This window comes from Dreissena polymorpha, chromosome 9, assembly GCF_020536995.1.
Source record: "Dreissena polymorpha isolate Duluth1 chromosome 9, UMN_Dpol_1.0, whole genome shotgun sequence".
In the NCBI taxonomy this organism is placed as follows: domain Eukaryota; kingdom Metazoa; phylum Mollusca; class Bivalvia; order Myida; family Dreissenidae; genus Dreissena; species Dreissena polymorpha.
In genome coordinates this window covers 92,857,062-92,872,602 of record NC_068363.1, presented here as the reverse complement: position 1 = coordinate 92,872,602, position 15,541 = coordinate 92,857,062, and the positions used below count along the sequence as shown (strand labels likewise).

At 36.6% G+C, this 15,541-nt stretch overlaps 1 protein-coding gene across 2 annotated transcripts; it reads right to left on the bottom strand.

Moving 5' to 3' along the window:
* Positions 1–480: 480 nt before the first annotated feature.
* On the bottom strand, positions 481–7,844 carry LOC127846755 (uncharacterized). Of its 2 annotated transcripts, none has more exons than XM_052378272.1 (6): positions 7,738–7,844; positions 6,996–7,065; positions 6,192–6,370; positions 5,269–5,358; positions 2,460–2,702; positions 481–1,952 (listed from the first exon to the last, which is right to left on the bottom strand). In XM_052378272.1, exons 2-6 carry the CDS (start codon positions 7,042–7,044, stop codon positions 1,848–1,850), a joined length of 666 nt encoding a protein of 221 aa, XP_052234232.1. In that variant the 5' UTR covers positions 7,045–7,065; positions 7,738–7,844; the 3' UTR covers positions 481–1,847. The 2 variants fall into 2 exon arrangements, with proteins under 2 accessions (XP_052234232.1, XP_052234233.1); XM_052378273.1 differs by having other exon boundaries at positions 481–1,925.
* Positions 7,845–15,541: the final 7,697 nt, after the last annotated feature.

Below are 15,541 nucleotides of genomic sequence, written 5' to 3'. Positions count from 1 at the left end.
CTGAGACCACAAACTGCTTTTGAAACCAAGTTGGCCGGAATGCTATAAAGTGATGTTCGAAGACAATGTTCAGAAAACAATCGTGAAAAGTCAATGTCTGTTTAAATATCTCAACTAATGTGTGTTATGCAATCAACTGATATTCATTGAAAATAACCATTGAAAATAATTCGTAACAACATTGGTGGGAATAACAAGCAACCAATAGAGATGCATGCGAAGTTACCACCGAACAATCCCTTGGGCGGTCACGTGACAGGGCAATGTTTAGTGACAATAAGTATCAATTTTAGTAAATGCGTGATTAAAGTATGACACAATTGCGTTTAGTTAGAACAAATACAGCACAAAACTCAAAAGAAATTACATGACTACATTTAAGGGAAAATGTAAAGCAGACAGTAAATATGAAAGATGAAACAACATTTATGGAACTTATTTCTTATATTGATATGACTATAAGATAATAGAAAACGCAACAACTTTGCAGAAATGTTTATTGAAAGCAATTGCAACATAAAAGGGGATCAAAGTACAGAAATAATGTCTACATCATTAAATAGTTTTAAAACACAGTGGAAATCGCTGAAGATGTGGACATTCTCTGAACAGTATTAAGTCAAGACCAACGCTAAAATCAAACTAAAAGCAAGTTTTTTTCTCCATGAATGGGCTATGAATATAATAAACGTGATGCTTAGAAGAAAATAGTAGACATATGAGTCGTGTTCTGAGAAAACTGGGCATAATGCATGTGCGTAAAGTGTCGTCCCAGATTAGCCTGTGCAGTTCGCACAGGCTAATCAGGGACGACACTTTCCGCCTTAAAAAGATTTTCGGTAAGACGAGACTTCCTTCAAACGAAAAAAACACATAAAGGCGTAAAGTTTCGTCCCTGATTAGCCTGTGTGCACTGCACAGGCTAATCTGGGACGACACTTTACGCACATGAATTATGCCCAGTTTTCTCAGAATAAGGCTCATATGTTCTTTCGATAAATGATGCTAACAGTGATCCAGTTGGTAACCATCGCATCGGTGAACAATAAAGAAAATAATTCATTTAATAATCTTTAATAAAAATTACTCGTTTGTAAAAACTAAAAATAAAAACACGACTTTCTTTTGATGGTGACTTTTAGAACAGAACATAACAAATCTTTATTATGTTTTACAGGTCATATAATAACATAGTGACAACAGGTTAGCTTATATAAATTGTGTAATTACACAGTTTCAAGAAATATTGGGAAATCCGTCAGAACAAACTATAAAAAGTATATGGGTGAGGGGGGAAGGTAATCTTTGAAGTTTAATCAGCTACTCAGCTGTTACAAGCGATTATAGAAGGATATTATTTTACAGTTAACGAATGTAAAAGTTATATTAAAGAAATTACAGGGAAAAACTACATGTCCAAAATGAGCAATAGTCTGGTGAAAATACTACAAGACTATGTGGCTACCAAAAGGAATCAAAGTAATTTATACACAAAGCCAACGGCGACATTATGCATAAAAATTAATTAAATATGCTTAATAAAGGTAAGTAAAGATACATCAAAACCATATACTTATCAGCAATAATTTGTTATTGTAAGAAAGAAAAAGAAAAAATAGCAACACAAAATAAAGACAGAACAACAACAACAACAAAAGTAACCATTTAGAAAGGCAACATCAAAAAAATAAAGAACTTGTGTAAAGGAACTACAAAAAGATGCGGTATTGAACCATTTAAGCACTATGTATTATAAGTCAATAACCTATCGATTATATTAAGATGTTGTCTACAAACAGATATTGTAACAAACAGAGTAACATTATTTGATAGGTAATAAATACAGCTTATATTTCTTCTATCTCCATCTGAGCGACTTCCGGTGCAACTGACGCAGACTGTTTCCCGAGCGATTTGAACAGCAGCTGGTTCCCGATCGATTTGAACAGCAGCTGGTAACGGTTCAATAAAAGTCAATCATCATAATCAAAATCAGAATCAGGCAAACGAATAGAAGATATAAGAGCGGTGTCAACAATGGTAAGCGAACATACAAATGTACTTAAGGAGAATTAAGCATTCGAATGTACTTTTTAGAACGAAAAGAACAACCCAAGAATAATTTAGTTACAGGAGATCGGCAGGGGAGAAACGCGGCAATATGGACGAAAACCACGATATATACACGAAATGACGGATGGAAGACGTCGATTCCAACTCAGAAACAGGTTGAAATGGCTATATGCAACCAGCATTAAACCAGAGCAGCCTGCGAGAAACTCGCAGTCTGTTCAAGTTTCATACTGTTTGTTGCTCATCAGTATATAACGGTTGGAAATTAAGGCTTCAAAACTTGACCAAGTTAGACAGAACCTTAATTGAATATGATTTTCTTCGGGACTCGAAATGCGTTAAATGCGTATCTGAATGGTAAACGGTTAAATACTGCGGGAACCCACCGGTAGACTGAAGTCCGTGTAGACGCCCTTGGCGTACAGGCGATCCCGGGTGTGGGTCGTCTCCACGGTGACACCGAACTCGTGCACGTGACCGAGGTCCATGAGGAGCGGCTTGAAGATGTCCGCCTCGTACTGGACAAAGAACGCGGACTCCGCTGTCGGCTGCTGGTCCGCGTCATCTGCCGCCACTGCCGCCATGTTCATAACGTCACCTAACTCGTATTGCAACGACAGCGAATATGGCTGCAAATGGGGCAATGGAAGAGGGATTTAATGAGTTTGTACAGAGCGATGGTTGATGGTGTAGCGATTAACCCATTTATGCCTAGCCTCTAGAAGAAAGGCCTTGTCAAACAGCGTAGACCCAGATGAGACACCGCATGATGCGGCGTCTCATCAGGGTATGCGCTGTTTGCTTAAAGGAATTTCTGTAAGAAATATTCTAGATATAGAAATAAATATACTAGACATCCCTAATTTTGGAAATAAATTGATTCAATTTAGAAGGATGAGAGAGTCCACTAGGCATTAATGGGTTAAGGATACGTCACAGATACAAATGGTTTACACTCAATCCTCGATGGTTTTGTGTATTTTCAAGTATTCAGTATTGAGGAAATGAACATACGATTGTTCACATTTTATTTTTAAATATTCGAACAATTTTTGTATTTGTGAAAATAATAAAAAGAAATAATAAAGAAATAATAAGAATAAACATGAAAGAAATTCGCAAAGACATATTACATTGATTCTACATGACGTGAAACGAAGTATGCATCTCCACATTCACCAATGGATGATAATAGTTACAAAAAATTATATCGCACTGCCTTTTATTGAACTTTCCAATAATTTGACCTAAAAGATTGCACTTAACTTTATATTTCCATTCAGTCCATGCTTGACAGATGGCAACAGCTGATTTCTCTTCTCCATTTACGCGCGTATCCGCACAATACTCCACTGGATATTAGAAACACTGTACCCGGGCAATTTTCCACCGTTTAAAAGTATCCGATAGCGTGAGCAACATTCCTCGGATATGCGTATCCGAATATTCAAGCAATACTCCTCCGCATTTAAAGGGATCTTTTCACGCTTTGGTAAATTGACAAAATTGAAAAAAGTTGTTTCGGATTCGCAAATTTTCGTTTTAGTTATGATATTTGTGAGGAAACAGTAATACTGAACATTTACCATGGTCTAATATAGCCATTATATGCATCTTTTGACGATTTTAAAACCTAAAAATTATAAAGCGTTGCAACGCGAAACGATTGAATAATTTGGAGAGTTCTGTTTTTGTCGTTAAATTTTGTGAAACTACGAAGATTGCTTATATAAGGTATAAAATACTTCAAGTACATGTACTCGGCGGAATAGCTCAGTAGGCTTAACCGTTTTTACTTCAGGACTCTGGCAGGACTCCAGGGGTCACTGGTTTGAAACCTGGTCCGGGCAATGTTCTTTTCCTTTTTTTAATTTTATTCTTGATATTTTACTGGAGCTTTTACGATCCAATGTTTACATTTATCGATATAAAGCATTTAATGAATAAGTTAAAAAAATGCCAAAATCTGTGAAAAGGCCCCTTTGTCCCCGGGTACCCAATAAAATACCCCCACTGGATATTCGTATGCGGGATTCCGAGCAAAACTTAACTGAATATAATGACCAGTGTAAGCGAGCAATTCTGAACCGGATGTGAGTACTTTCGACTAAAATCTTCACCTGGTATAAGTATCCGCATTCACGGGAAATACTTCACCGGATATGATTAGTAACGTATCATAGTAACACTGCACCGGATATTAGTATCCGGGTATCAAAGCAATGCTCCACCGGATATGAGTGACCGAGCAATACTCCACCTTATATAAGTACGAAAGTACCCGAGTATTACCTTAAAGTATATTTAAAACAGTGAAATGCTTCATCGGATATCTGTACCCGAGTACGTGAGCAATACTTCTTCGAATATGAGTACCCGAGTAATGCCTTACCGTATATTTGAAACAGTGAAATGCTTCATCGGGTATCTGTACCCGAGTACGTGAGCAATAATTCTTCGAATATGAGTACCCGAGTAAGGCCTTAACGTATATTTGAAACAGTGAAATGCTTCATCGGATATCTGTACCCGAGGACGTGAGCAATACTTCTTCGAATATGAGTACCCGAGTAATACCTTAACGTATATTTGAAACAGTGAAATGCTTCATCGGATATCTGTACCCGAGTACGTGAGCAATACTTCTTCGAATATGAGTACCCGAGTAATACCTTAACGTATATTTGAAACAGTGAAATGCTTCATCGGATATATGTACCCGAGTACGTGAGCAATACTTCTTCGAATATTAGATACCGAGTTATACTCCTGCGGATGTGCATACCGAGAACCCGAGCAATATTTCACAAATATAAATACTTGAGTACCCAAGAGTTACTATATCTTAGCTATCAGTAGCCGAGTATCCGAGCAATGCTTCACCGGATATTGATATTCGAGTATCTTTGCAATATTCTACCGGATATAACGACCCGACCACCCGAAGAATACTCTACCGGCTTTAATTACCGGAGCAGCCGAGCAAGGCTTCACCGGATACTAGTCTCCGAGTATCTAAGCAATATTCTACCGGATATGAGTCCCCGTGAACACGAGCAATACTCTACCGAATATAACAAACACACACACAAACTTCTTCGATATTAGTTTCCCCAGTATCCGAGCAATTTTCAACCGTATATTTGAACACGGATACCCCAGCATTACCGGATATTATGGCGCAGATGTTCTTACCCTGTCCCTCATGACCTCCTGACCATAGTCCTTGACCGGTGTGAGGCTGCCAGTGACGCACAGGTTGGAGCCCACCCTCACCTCCGTCACCTGCAAGAAAGAAATGGGCGCAACATGCAAATATGTGTAAATAATAACACCCCGGTTATGATATGTTGTAATATGACAGGTTTGAGTGTGTGCGTGTGTGTGTGTGTTGTTTATTTTGTTGGTGAGGCGGAGGGGGGATAAATGGTTAACTCGAGGATTCTAGACCTGAATGTATCTTCAACCAATTTTATGGTAAACTTCAACACTTTTATCGATGGCATCAGACTACAACACTTATTTAAAAAAGTAGTATCAAGAAATACTAGAAAAATGTATTTTAATGCAAGGTCTGTGATCAGAATGTGTGGTTTTTGTGGTAATATGATAGCAATAATCTAGTCGTTCGCTTCTCTCACCATGCATCTTTGAATTGGTCTCAGTGAAAAGAATCTTGGGAAAATGGAGTAAAAGCAACGTATATGAATCGCAATGAAACAACCGATATGATGAGTAAATAATTGTTGAAGTATCATACATTGAATAACATTAATTATTGGGATGATTTCAATTTACATTGAATTAAACGAACTTGTTTTTGATGAAACTGATGCAACTGTATCTGCTGCTGCTGCTGCTACTGATGATGATGATGAGGATTTTTATTATTCTCAACATCATTATCACGAGGATGTTGATGAGGAGAAGGGGAGGGGAGGGGGAGGGGTATGGGAAGGAAATGAAGAAGGAGAAGGAGAAGGAGGAGGAGGAGGAGGAGGAGGAGGAGGAGGAGGAGGAGGAGGAGGAGGAGGAGGAGGAGGAGGAGGAGGAGGATTAAGACAGCTACAATGATTTATTTACAAACACGTTGAGGGCGATGCTAGTGATGAAGATACCTTGATTATATGCATATCCGGAACGTCGACAGTCGGTTCAAGGTTAACCACGACGCCGGTAGTCAGCACGTCCGGGAAATAGACGGTCGTGTTGACGACGATCTTTGCATTGACGTTTATTTCGCGACGTGCGGGGTGCTGCGTTACGTGAAGAATAGGGGATGTAGCCGCCACGAGGCCTTGAAGCGACAATGCGTAAGCATGGTGTGATTTAGCCGTGTTCTAGGGCTTCTGGGCTTAATGCATGTGGGTCAAGTATCATCCCATATTAGCCTGTGCAGTCCGCACGTGTACACGATAATCTGGGATTACACTTTAAGCGTGCATTAAGTCCCGTTTTCCCAGAACGAGGCTCAAATATGCAGAAATATGGAAAATTGCAAGAGGTTTCAGAATTTAATCCTATCCATTGTTTATTCATAATATAAATACCTTCAATAAATGCGTAAATCTAATTTTTATTTCTATATTTAGAATATTTCTTACAGAAATTCCTTTAAGTGTAGAATTCGTTTGTACTTTGTCTAAATTATTATTTCAATCCTATAATTCCAATCCGCTTAGCAATGGACAATATCACTGTATTACAAAAGAATAGTTAACCAAAAATCGTTAACAAACTTAACATGAGCAGCGTCGTGTTAAATGTGGTCTTGTGCCATATGCGTCCAGTACGGTTCCAAACTCGCCGGAGCCTCCGAGCAGTAAGGTGAGGAGCTGCAATGAACGCTAGGCATCATAAGCGGTCAGGGTAGCTCCTATGTGAGACCCATTTACGTATGACGCGGCTCAAATCATACTTACAAAAGCAGGCGACGGCAATCCCAGCCCTGATCACGCTTATTGTGTCCATATCTTCACTTTGCGTCAAGCGCTGAAGTAGTATTCAATAAGAGCTCTAACGAAAGTCTAATACTTGCGGAGATTCGGATGACATTTGTTATGCGCAGCTTAGCGCGTTGCCTAGATTCCGTTTCGGGGCGATGAATTCTCTTGAATTATTAAGTACGAACAATTCAAGTCTATTTGATTTCATAGCAGTTTTCATTTTTAATATTGATTTTGCTGCAAGTCGCGATACGAAGTCGTATTGATAATTATTTAACATCAACATGTTCGTTCAAGTGATCTCTGACAACATAGAGCTCCACAGTCTACATATCAGCGGATATTATACATTGAAAAATAACATATTATTTATATCTAGTATTTATTGAATGATCGTTGTCGGTCTGGAGTAGCATGTTGTATATTTTGGGACCTGCGTCCATTAAATAGCACAGCTTGAAACTTAAAGGTGTTAAACCAGACACTTTACGCACATGCATTATGCCAAGTTTTCTCAGAACACGACTCAAATGTTACTTACGATCACGCATGGCGTTATCCCACGGACAACTGAGCTTAATGCTAGTTGCAATAATTCAACTCTAAGCTTTATAGCCCAATGGGCTCATTTAGTTGCAATGCGCTCTCTCTTGTCCATGGGTCTAAAATGTTATTAACAATGCAAGGGTTAAGGAACACTGAAACTGCAAGAACTTACCGTATTTAAGCTTACCTAACTTAACCACAAACTCATCCAAATGGTACCATTAAATAAAGAAATAATTAATTTTATTGACTTAGGTTTTGTTTCGTAAGCTGTATCCGCCATATTGGAAAATTGACCCAATATTGGTTAGGTCGCAGTGCACCAATATTTTGCACGTCGGGTTATGTGCTCCAGCCTATAAAGTCGATAACGATGTGGTATTCGATACAGAATACACTGTTTCAAATTTAAAAATTAACATTTCAGCAAGAAAAGTGTGTTGAAACATCGTCGTGTTTTTATAGGGTGCATGCAAAGTATAACAACCGTAGGTTGCCATTCAGGTAAATTTAACATGTTTATTAAGTTTATATATTATTATCTGTTTAGTGAAGCGCACGGATTCGTTGCGCTGAACTGCACCCATGTTTATGAAGGGGTGCGTATGGACTCCCAGAGCCGCCATAGCAAAAATTATCAAAGGCTCTGGGAGTCCGTTTATATGGACTAGGCTTAATGCACGAGCGTAAAGAGTCAGTGACCACACGGTTCGCTTCCATCGAATTTTTATTTATTTAGGTCTCTTCTAAACAGAAAGGTATATGTGGTAAGTGTCTTCCTTGATTAGCCCGTGCGGACATCGCAGTCTAATTTCGTATGAAACTTTGCGCACATGCATTAATCCCAGATTTCTCAGACCGATGATAAAATATGTATGAACACAGGCATTCAACTGGTACGCAATTCGGTTTATTGCAAAACATATGAGCCTTGTTCTGAGAAAACTGGGCTTAATGCCCGTGCGTAAAGAGTCATTCCATATTAGCCTGTGCAGTCCGCACAGGCTTATCAGGGATAACACTTTCCGCCTTAACTTAATTTTCGGTAAGTAGGGACTTCCTTGAAACTAAAGATACCATAAAAGCAGGAAAGTGTCGTACCTGGTTAGCATGTGCGGACTGCATAGGCTAATCTGGGACGACACTTAACGCACATGCATTATGCCCAGTGTTCTCATATATTAAAAAAAATGGTAATGGAATAAATGCAGTTGAGTGCGACAATTCCTAGTCATTCGGCCAGCATGATGTTTACCCTATACACTATATTCACAAAGGCCCACACCATATTCAAAACTGTAATAAATACTAGTAAGGTTTGTTAAAGAAATAATAATATATGTTGATCACAGGTTATTTGCGGACATCCTAATTACCGTGGGTTATTTGCCAATCAAGTTAAGTATTAATGACAAAAAGTGCACTTGTTTCGATTCTAACACGATAAAAGACAGAATTCAGAATACCGCTTCACGTATTGAATTAATATTTAAGTGGACTGTACATGATATTATATGTTGTTATACTATGTTTGATAAAATACGTTTTTGTGTTACAACAATATATATTTTTGTTCTCATGAATTATTACTTGTAACTTGTATTTAACTGTAGCATTCCTGCGAATTCTTCAAAACTAGTTTAAAAATATTATACTCCGCTCATAATAATTGCAGAAAAACTCACACAAGATTTTCATCTTGTCGTAAAAAACAAAAGGCATGCCTTAGCTAGTCTTTGTTTTCAAAGTGTATTTTAAAATATAAATGAATTAGAACTATATGCACCTCGGTTTGGGAAAAAACAGGACTTAATTAATGCATACGCATTAAATGTCGTCCCGGATTAGCCTTTGTAATCCGCACCGGCTATTCAGGGACGACACTGCCCGCTTTTATGGTTATCGTTTAAAGAGAGTCTCTTCTGTACACAACTCTAGTTTAGAAAAAAGGTTCGTCCTGGAATAGTCTGTGAGGACTGCACAGGCTAATCTGGGTCGACAATTATGCATATGAATTAAGAACTGTTTTCCGTGAGAAAGACTCGTGTCCTTAGTCAGTCCGCCCTTCTACCAAGAACATTTACCCATAAGTAAAGTAATTTGATATCAATGTAATTCATAAACATCGGGCGATCGATTGATAATAATAATAACAGATCCAATATGGTGTCATTTTAATATAGTTATTTAGGTGCTTTCAAATACTACTTAAATGAAAAAGTTCATTGACGTTTACATAACTTGTAAATGTAATTTTAAATTTTATCTGAATTATGTGTTCGTTTCAAAGGAACAAAACATTTGTAATTATTATGATATAGCGCGTCCAATAACTGCGCATTTTACTCTAGTATTTCTCGGAATTCTTCAAAACTATTGTATTTAAAGTCCGTCCGTACTTGAATTCCACACTTGATTTCCTACGAAGTCTATAGAAAATAAAAGCATCGTGACTTGTGAGAATATGTTATAGCATGTAGTAATATAAGCCTCGATTTGTGAAAACGGGTTTAATTCATGAACGAAAAGTGTTGTCCCAGATTAGCCTCTGCTCTCCGCACAGGCTAATCAGGGACAATACTTTACGCTTTTATTAAATATTTCGTTTAAATGAAGTCTCTTCACAGCGAAAATGGAGTTTAAGCGTACATTGTCGTCACTGATAAGCATATGCGGACTGCACGTGCTAATCTGGGACGACATTTTAAGATTATGCATTAAACACTGTTTTCCCAGAGCGAGGCTCAGATTGTTAGCATTTAAAGCAAGTAATATCCGTTCGTTATGTCTACATAGTTTTATAAATTTTAGCGCGTGACCATAAAATCTGTAAAGACTGGACAAATCGTTTGCTTATGCACCCATACTTGAAATCGTCAAACGTCGTTGTCGAATTGAGACATAACTCGTCCGCTCAGCCGCTTGCGATCACTTGTAGCAGCAGTTACCTCCCCTATTGTAAACGTAAATCTCAACCGCCACAAAAAATCAAAGCGCTGAAGGCATTTAATTTGTTCGCTATTTCATAATCTTAGACGCAACTCATTTTGTCAAAATTAGGTTATAGCTTTTTTTTAAACGCAAGCCATTCAAATGTATAAAGATTGTGTCTTAAAGCGGTCGAGATGTGTGTGCACTGCTTATCATCCTATTTATGTTATGGAGATAACTTAGACAAAATAACAACATGTCCTTTTTGACTTTCTAAAAGCATAGACAGTATGATAAAAATGGTATGATGAGAACCAAATATAAAAGAATATTGCAATCATAATCATATTAAATTAATATTGTTGGAATATTGAAAACCTATCGCACTAAGAATATAATTTCATTATGGAAATTACCTATGCACAACTTTTGATTTTTGACACCATGTACACGTTCACAATATACAATAAAATAATTGATGGAAATAAATAAGAAATATGCTAGCATTAATTTTTACTCACGAATTAGGAAGTCATAAAGACAGCTCGGTTGACCAGTATTTTGTTGTTGGTGCATTTACTTGTCACCCTAGCAGTTCATACGGTGTCAACCAGTCTCTGACCTTAACATCTGTATAGAACACTAATGCGCTTTTTCAGCGTAGCTGTTTAACCCATATTGACCTTTATATAACGCCAGCAGACACGAATGAATATATTCGAATATTTCAAAGGCTGATTGGAGTGAAATCCTCTGAACTTTGGCTGTATCACTGTGTCTGTACACAGCGTAAAGGATGTATCACTGGTCAGTGTAAGGAATTCCGGACTACTCTCTGCATATTCAAACAACACACATTGAAGACCAGTTACAATTTCGCGTTAAATTCCATCTCGCAGAATTTTAGGGTATGTACTCGGTCACTAAACCGTCAGGGGAAGACATAAATATCGATAAACACAAGTTTGCTTTAAAGATAAGAAAACAAACACTACCGAAATAGTTAAGTGTCAAGATAGAGGAAAATCGTTTGATTATTTAACCACAAATGTTTACCGTTTTCGGTCAGCCCGTCCTGAAATTGTTCCTGAACGCCTGGATAGGCTACTCTTATTTTCCAGATTGCCATATTTGGTATTTTGAATTCATAATTGTATCGAAAAAAATGTGCTAAAATGTGCCATTTAAATTCGAAATGTAATTTTTTCAGACCCGCTTTATGCGAAAATGGGTCTTATGCCATATGCGCACATCATATATATAGCCCACTCAGTCTGCACACCTACCAGTCTGGTCAGGAGATACATAATGAGATCATGACACCATGAGTGATTTTATAGCAGACAGCAATTCCTCTGACCATATTGTGCAAAGGCGCAGGCTGGGCTTGAGCTACCCTGGCCAAAACGCCACGAGACCAATTTTCGCATGAGGAGGCTATGAAAGTGTGATTTAAATGTCTTGAAAGAAAAATGCGTGTTTATCAAATATTAACATACGATATAATCATGATTATATTGATATTGATTACCCACTGCCTCGAGCAACTTGTGATACGAAGTCAAACCGCTTTGGGGACTTATTATTAGATCTATGTATAGCTACAAATTTTCGAGTTGTTAATGGTAGATTGCATAACGATAAGAACATTGGCAAATTAACCTGTTACACTCATAACGGGCGAAGTGTAGTAGATTACCATTTAACGCATATTCAAAATTTTGAAAATATTGTGCACTTTGAAATAAAAGAGTTTAATGAATTTTCCAATCACGCACCACTTGAATTTAATCTTAAAACTTACGCAAAAACTAGCGTTTATAACCCTAGCGCAAAAAACCTTTATGAAATGGAATACAGAACACCGTAATGCTTTCATTTCCGATATATCAATGGACATTGCAAGTCTCGAGTCCGAGTTAAAGAATGGTATAGAAAATAGTATTAACACGGATGATTTTGGTGTTAATGTTAACCGATTATTTAACGACAAAAGGCAACCCCTTTTAATGCGCACTGTAAACTCCAAGACATGTACATTTTAGACACATGATAAAAACAAACAAAAATGGTACAATGAGGACTGTTAACAGAAACGTAAAGAATGTAAAGAGTCTCTCTGCAATTTAAATTTAAACAAGGGCGATAACGCCCGACAAATAGTACTTGCGAAAAGAAAATCTTACAAATATTTATGTCGCAAATGCAAGGCAGATTATAACCGTAAATTGGGACGCAAGATAGATACTATGCAATCTAAATCACCTAAAGAATATTGGAAATTGTTTAGTAAACCGTCTACGAATCAGAAAGGGGAAACATTTAATTTAAACGAGTTTGTCGACCATTTTAGAACTCTTGAAAACAGTTCTAATTTTGTGAACAATTTTGACAATTGTAACGAAAGGGTTAGTTCTTATCCTGAACTAGACAGACACATTTCGTTGGAAGAAATTATATCGGCCACCAAACGTTTGGGTAACAATAAGGCATGTTTGTCGGATAACATCATATATGAGTATTTCAAAGAGAGTGTTATAGGACCTGCGTTGGAACAGCTATTTAATTACATACTCATTTCCGGAAAATTTCCCAGTAGCTGGTCCACAGGCCTGATTATCCCCCTGTATAAAAAGGGTGACCCTTCAGTCCCAAATAACTATCGGGGTATTACTCTTGTGAGTTGCTTTGCAAAGCTATTCACAAGTATCTTGAACGAGCGTTTACAAAAGTGGGCTCTTGAAAATGATATTTTAACACATGCACAGTTCGGGTTCAAACCATGATACAGTACAGTAGACGCAATTTTCGTTTTAAAATCATTGATTGAGAGTCGCTTAGATGATAGGAAACTATTCTGCTTTTTTGTCGATTACTTAAAGGCTTATGATTCTATTCTACTATTCTGCTGTTTTGTGGATTACTTAAAGGCTTATGATTTAATGGATCGCATGCATCTTTGGTTTAAACTTATTCAGTCCGGTATCGACGTTAAATTATTGTCCGTAATAAGGTCATTATATGACCAAATTAAATTAGGTGTTAAACGCTTGAATAGTATCTCAGATTTCTTTAAATCCGACATAGGCTTATTGCAAAGGGAAACATGTTCACCAATTATGATTTCTCTGTTCCCAAATGATATTGAAATGCATTTACAAAGTGATATAAATGCCGGCATAACCATTGACCAGCTATCAATTTATCTTTTGTTATTTGCCGATGATGCAGTATTATTCTCTGAATGAGCGGAGGGATTACAATCGTCGTTGAATAATTTGAACGAATATTGCAATAAGTGGACTATAACTGTAAATGTTGAAAAGACAAACATTCTTATCTTTCATAAACGTCGTTTGCCAGCCGGGTAAAGTTTGTTATATAGTAACAATTCAATTGAAGTCGTATAAAAATTCAATTAACTTGGTATTAAAAGATTAAAAAGATACTTTTGTTTCAAATTGGAGAGCGGACGTTAATGAAAGTTCCTCATTGTACCATTACAGAAAATTAAAACCTATTTGGAGCGATCGGTTTTCTTAGATATCTTGGAGATTTCGAAATTTAGAAATATCATAGCAAAAATGCGGTTATCATCCAATTGCCTTTTTATTGAAACTGGTAGACATCAACATATTCCCAGAAATGAACGAATATGTAAAAACTGTTCATTGAACGAAATTGAAGATGAATACCATTTTGTACTGATTTGTCCTGTTTATGACAACTTGAAAAATACTTATTTGCCTAACTTTTACAAAAGAAGTATGTTTAAATGTGTGCAATTATGGAATGAAACTAAAAAAACGATATTAATTCGTCTAGCTAATATTTGCATCAAAGCTTTTAAAGTGATATTATGGGCTTTTTCCACTGTTGAATTGAGCTGAGAAGAATTAACAGGTCGAAAAAGTTAGTTAAATTGTAGTTACTGACCAATTATCTGCAACTCATCTTGCTACCAGTTGTTTAGAAAAATATATATCATATTCAATATTTTACATGACTCACCCAATCCTCTAAGCCGAAATGATCCGTAAAACAAAATTATGTCGTTGTGTCGTATGAACAAATCTGCTCAAAAACTAAATATGGGTTCACATCGTACATGCATGATCAGTTGTCCAACGAAAGTACGGTTGATATTCAAATGCATTATTTTTTCTTTTCAGGATATTGTTTTAGTATGTTGATGCTGCATTAACAAATATAAATGTATATGAAGTGAAAACTCCCCAAAAAAAACATTTTAGATTGACATCTATAAACTGTGAGATGCCCATAATATCACTTTAAACTTAGGGCTGACACTATATTATTATGTTTTAATATTTTTCGATTTGAACGTATCTTTTCAAACGTAGATATATTCAATTATTTATATGTGAATTGTTCAAGTTTTACATTTTAATACTCTTTGCAAATTAAGAGTCACCTCATATTGTTCTGACATTCTCCATTAAGGCATGCTAGTATATAACTGATGTACTGTATACAATGACATGTATTGTTGACGCATGTGAATTTGTTTTTTTCTGTTCATATTGTTGACGATGAGCTGTAAATGCTTAAGTCGAAATAAACATTCTGTTCTTTTCTGATATATTTCGATGGCGAAGAAATAATATCATAATAAGCTACTTAACACTAATGTGTGGTTTGACTTATAATAACACACATAGCGGCGACTAACAAGTGAAAAAAAAACACAATGATAAAACTTTTGTTTTTAATTTTATTATGTAGAAACGGAAATTTCAAACTTTATTTCAAAGTCAGCATCCACGCCGGATATCTTTCAAAAAAGATATGTCTTGTTGTATTTAGTTTTTTTATAATCGGTTTTAGCAATTATAAAGAATGTTTGTCGCTGTACATGGTATACCTGTAGTTTTAAGGTGAACTCCTGTGCAATGTTTTATAAATTTAAAAATGTGAATATAAACAAACTTAACCTTATACTATTACGTTGTCATCTCCCATGCAATTGAGAACACGGGAGAGATCGCCACTACCTGTTGAGAACAAATGAACGTTTCTTTGAC

Excerpts from the sequence above, each read along its gene's own strand:
- LOC127846755 (XM_052378272.1), bottom strand. The coding sequence starts at position 7,044 with ATGGACACAATAAGCGTGATCAGGGCTGGGATTGCCGTCGCCTGCTTT. Across the intron at positions 6,371-6,995 it reads GATTGCCGTCGCCTGCTTTT|GCCTCGTGGCGGCTACATCC; the intron begins GTAAGTATGATT and ends TGTCGCTTCAAG. Across the intron at positions 5,359-6,191 it reads CGGATATGCATATAATCAAG|GTGACGGAGGTGAGGGTGGG; the intron begins GTATCTTCATCA and ends TCTTTCTTGCAG.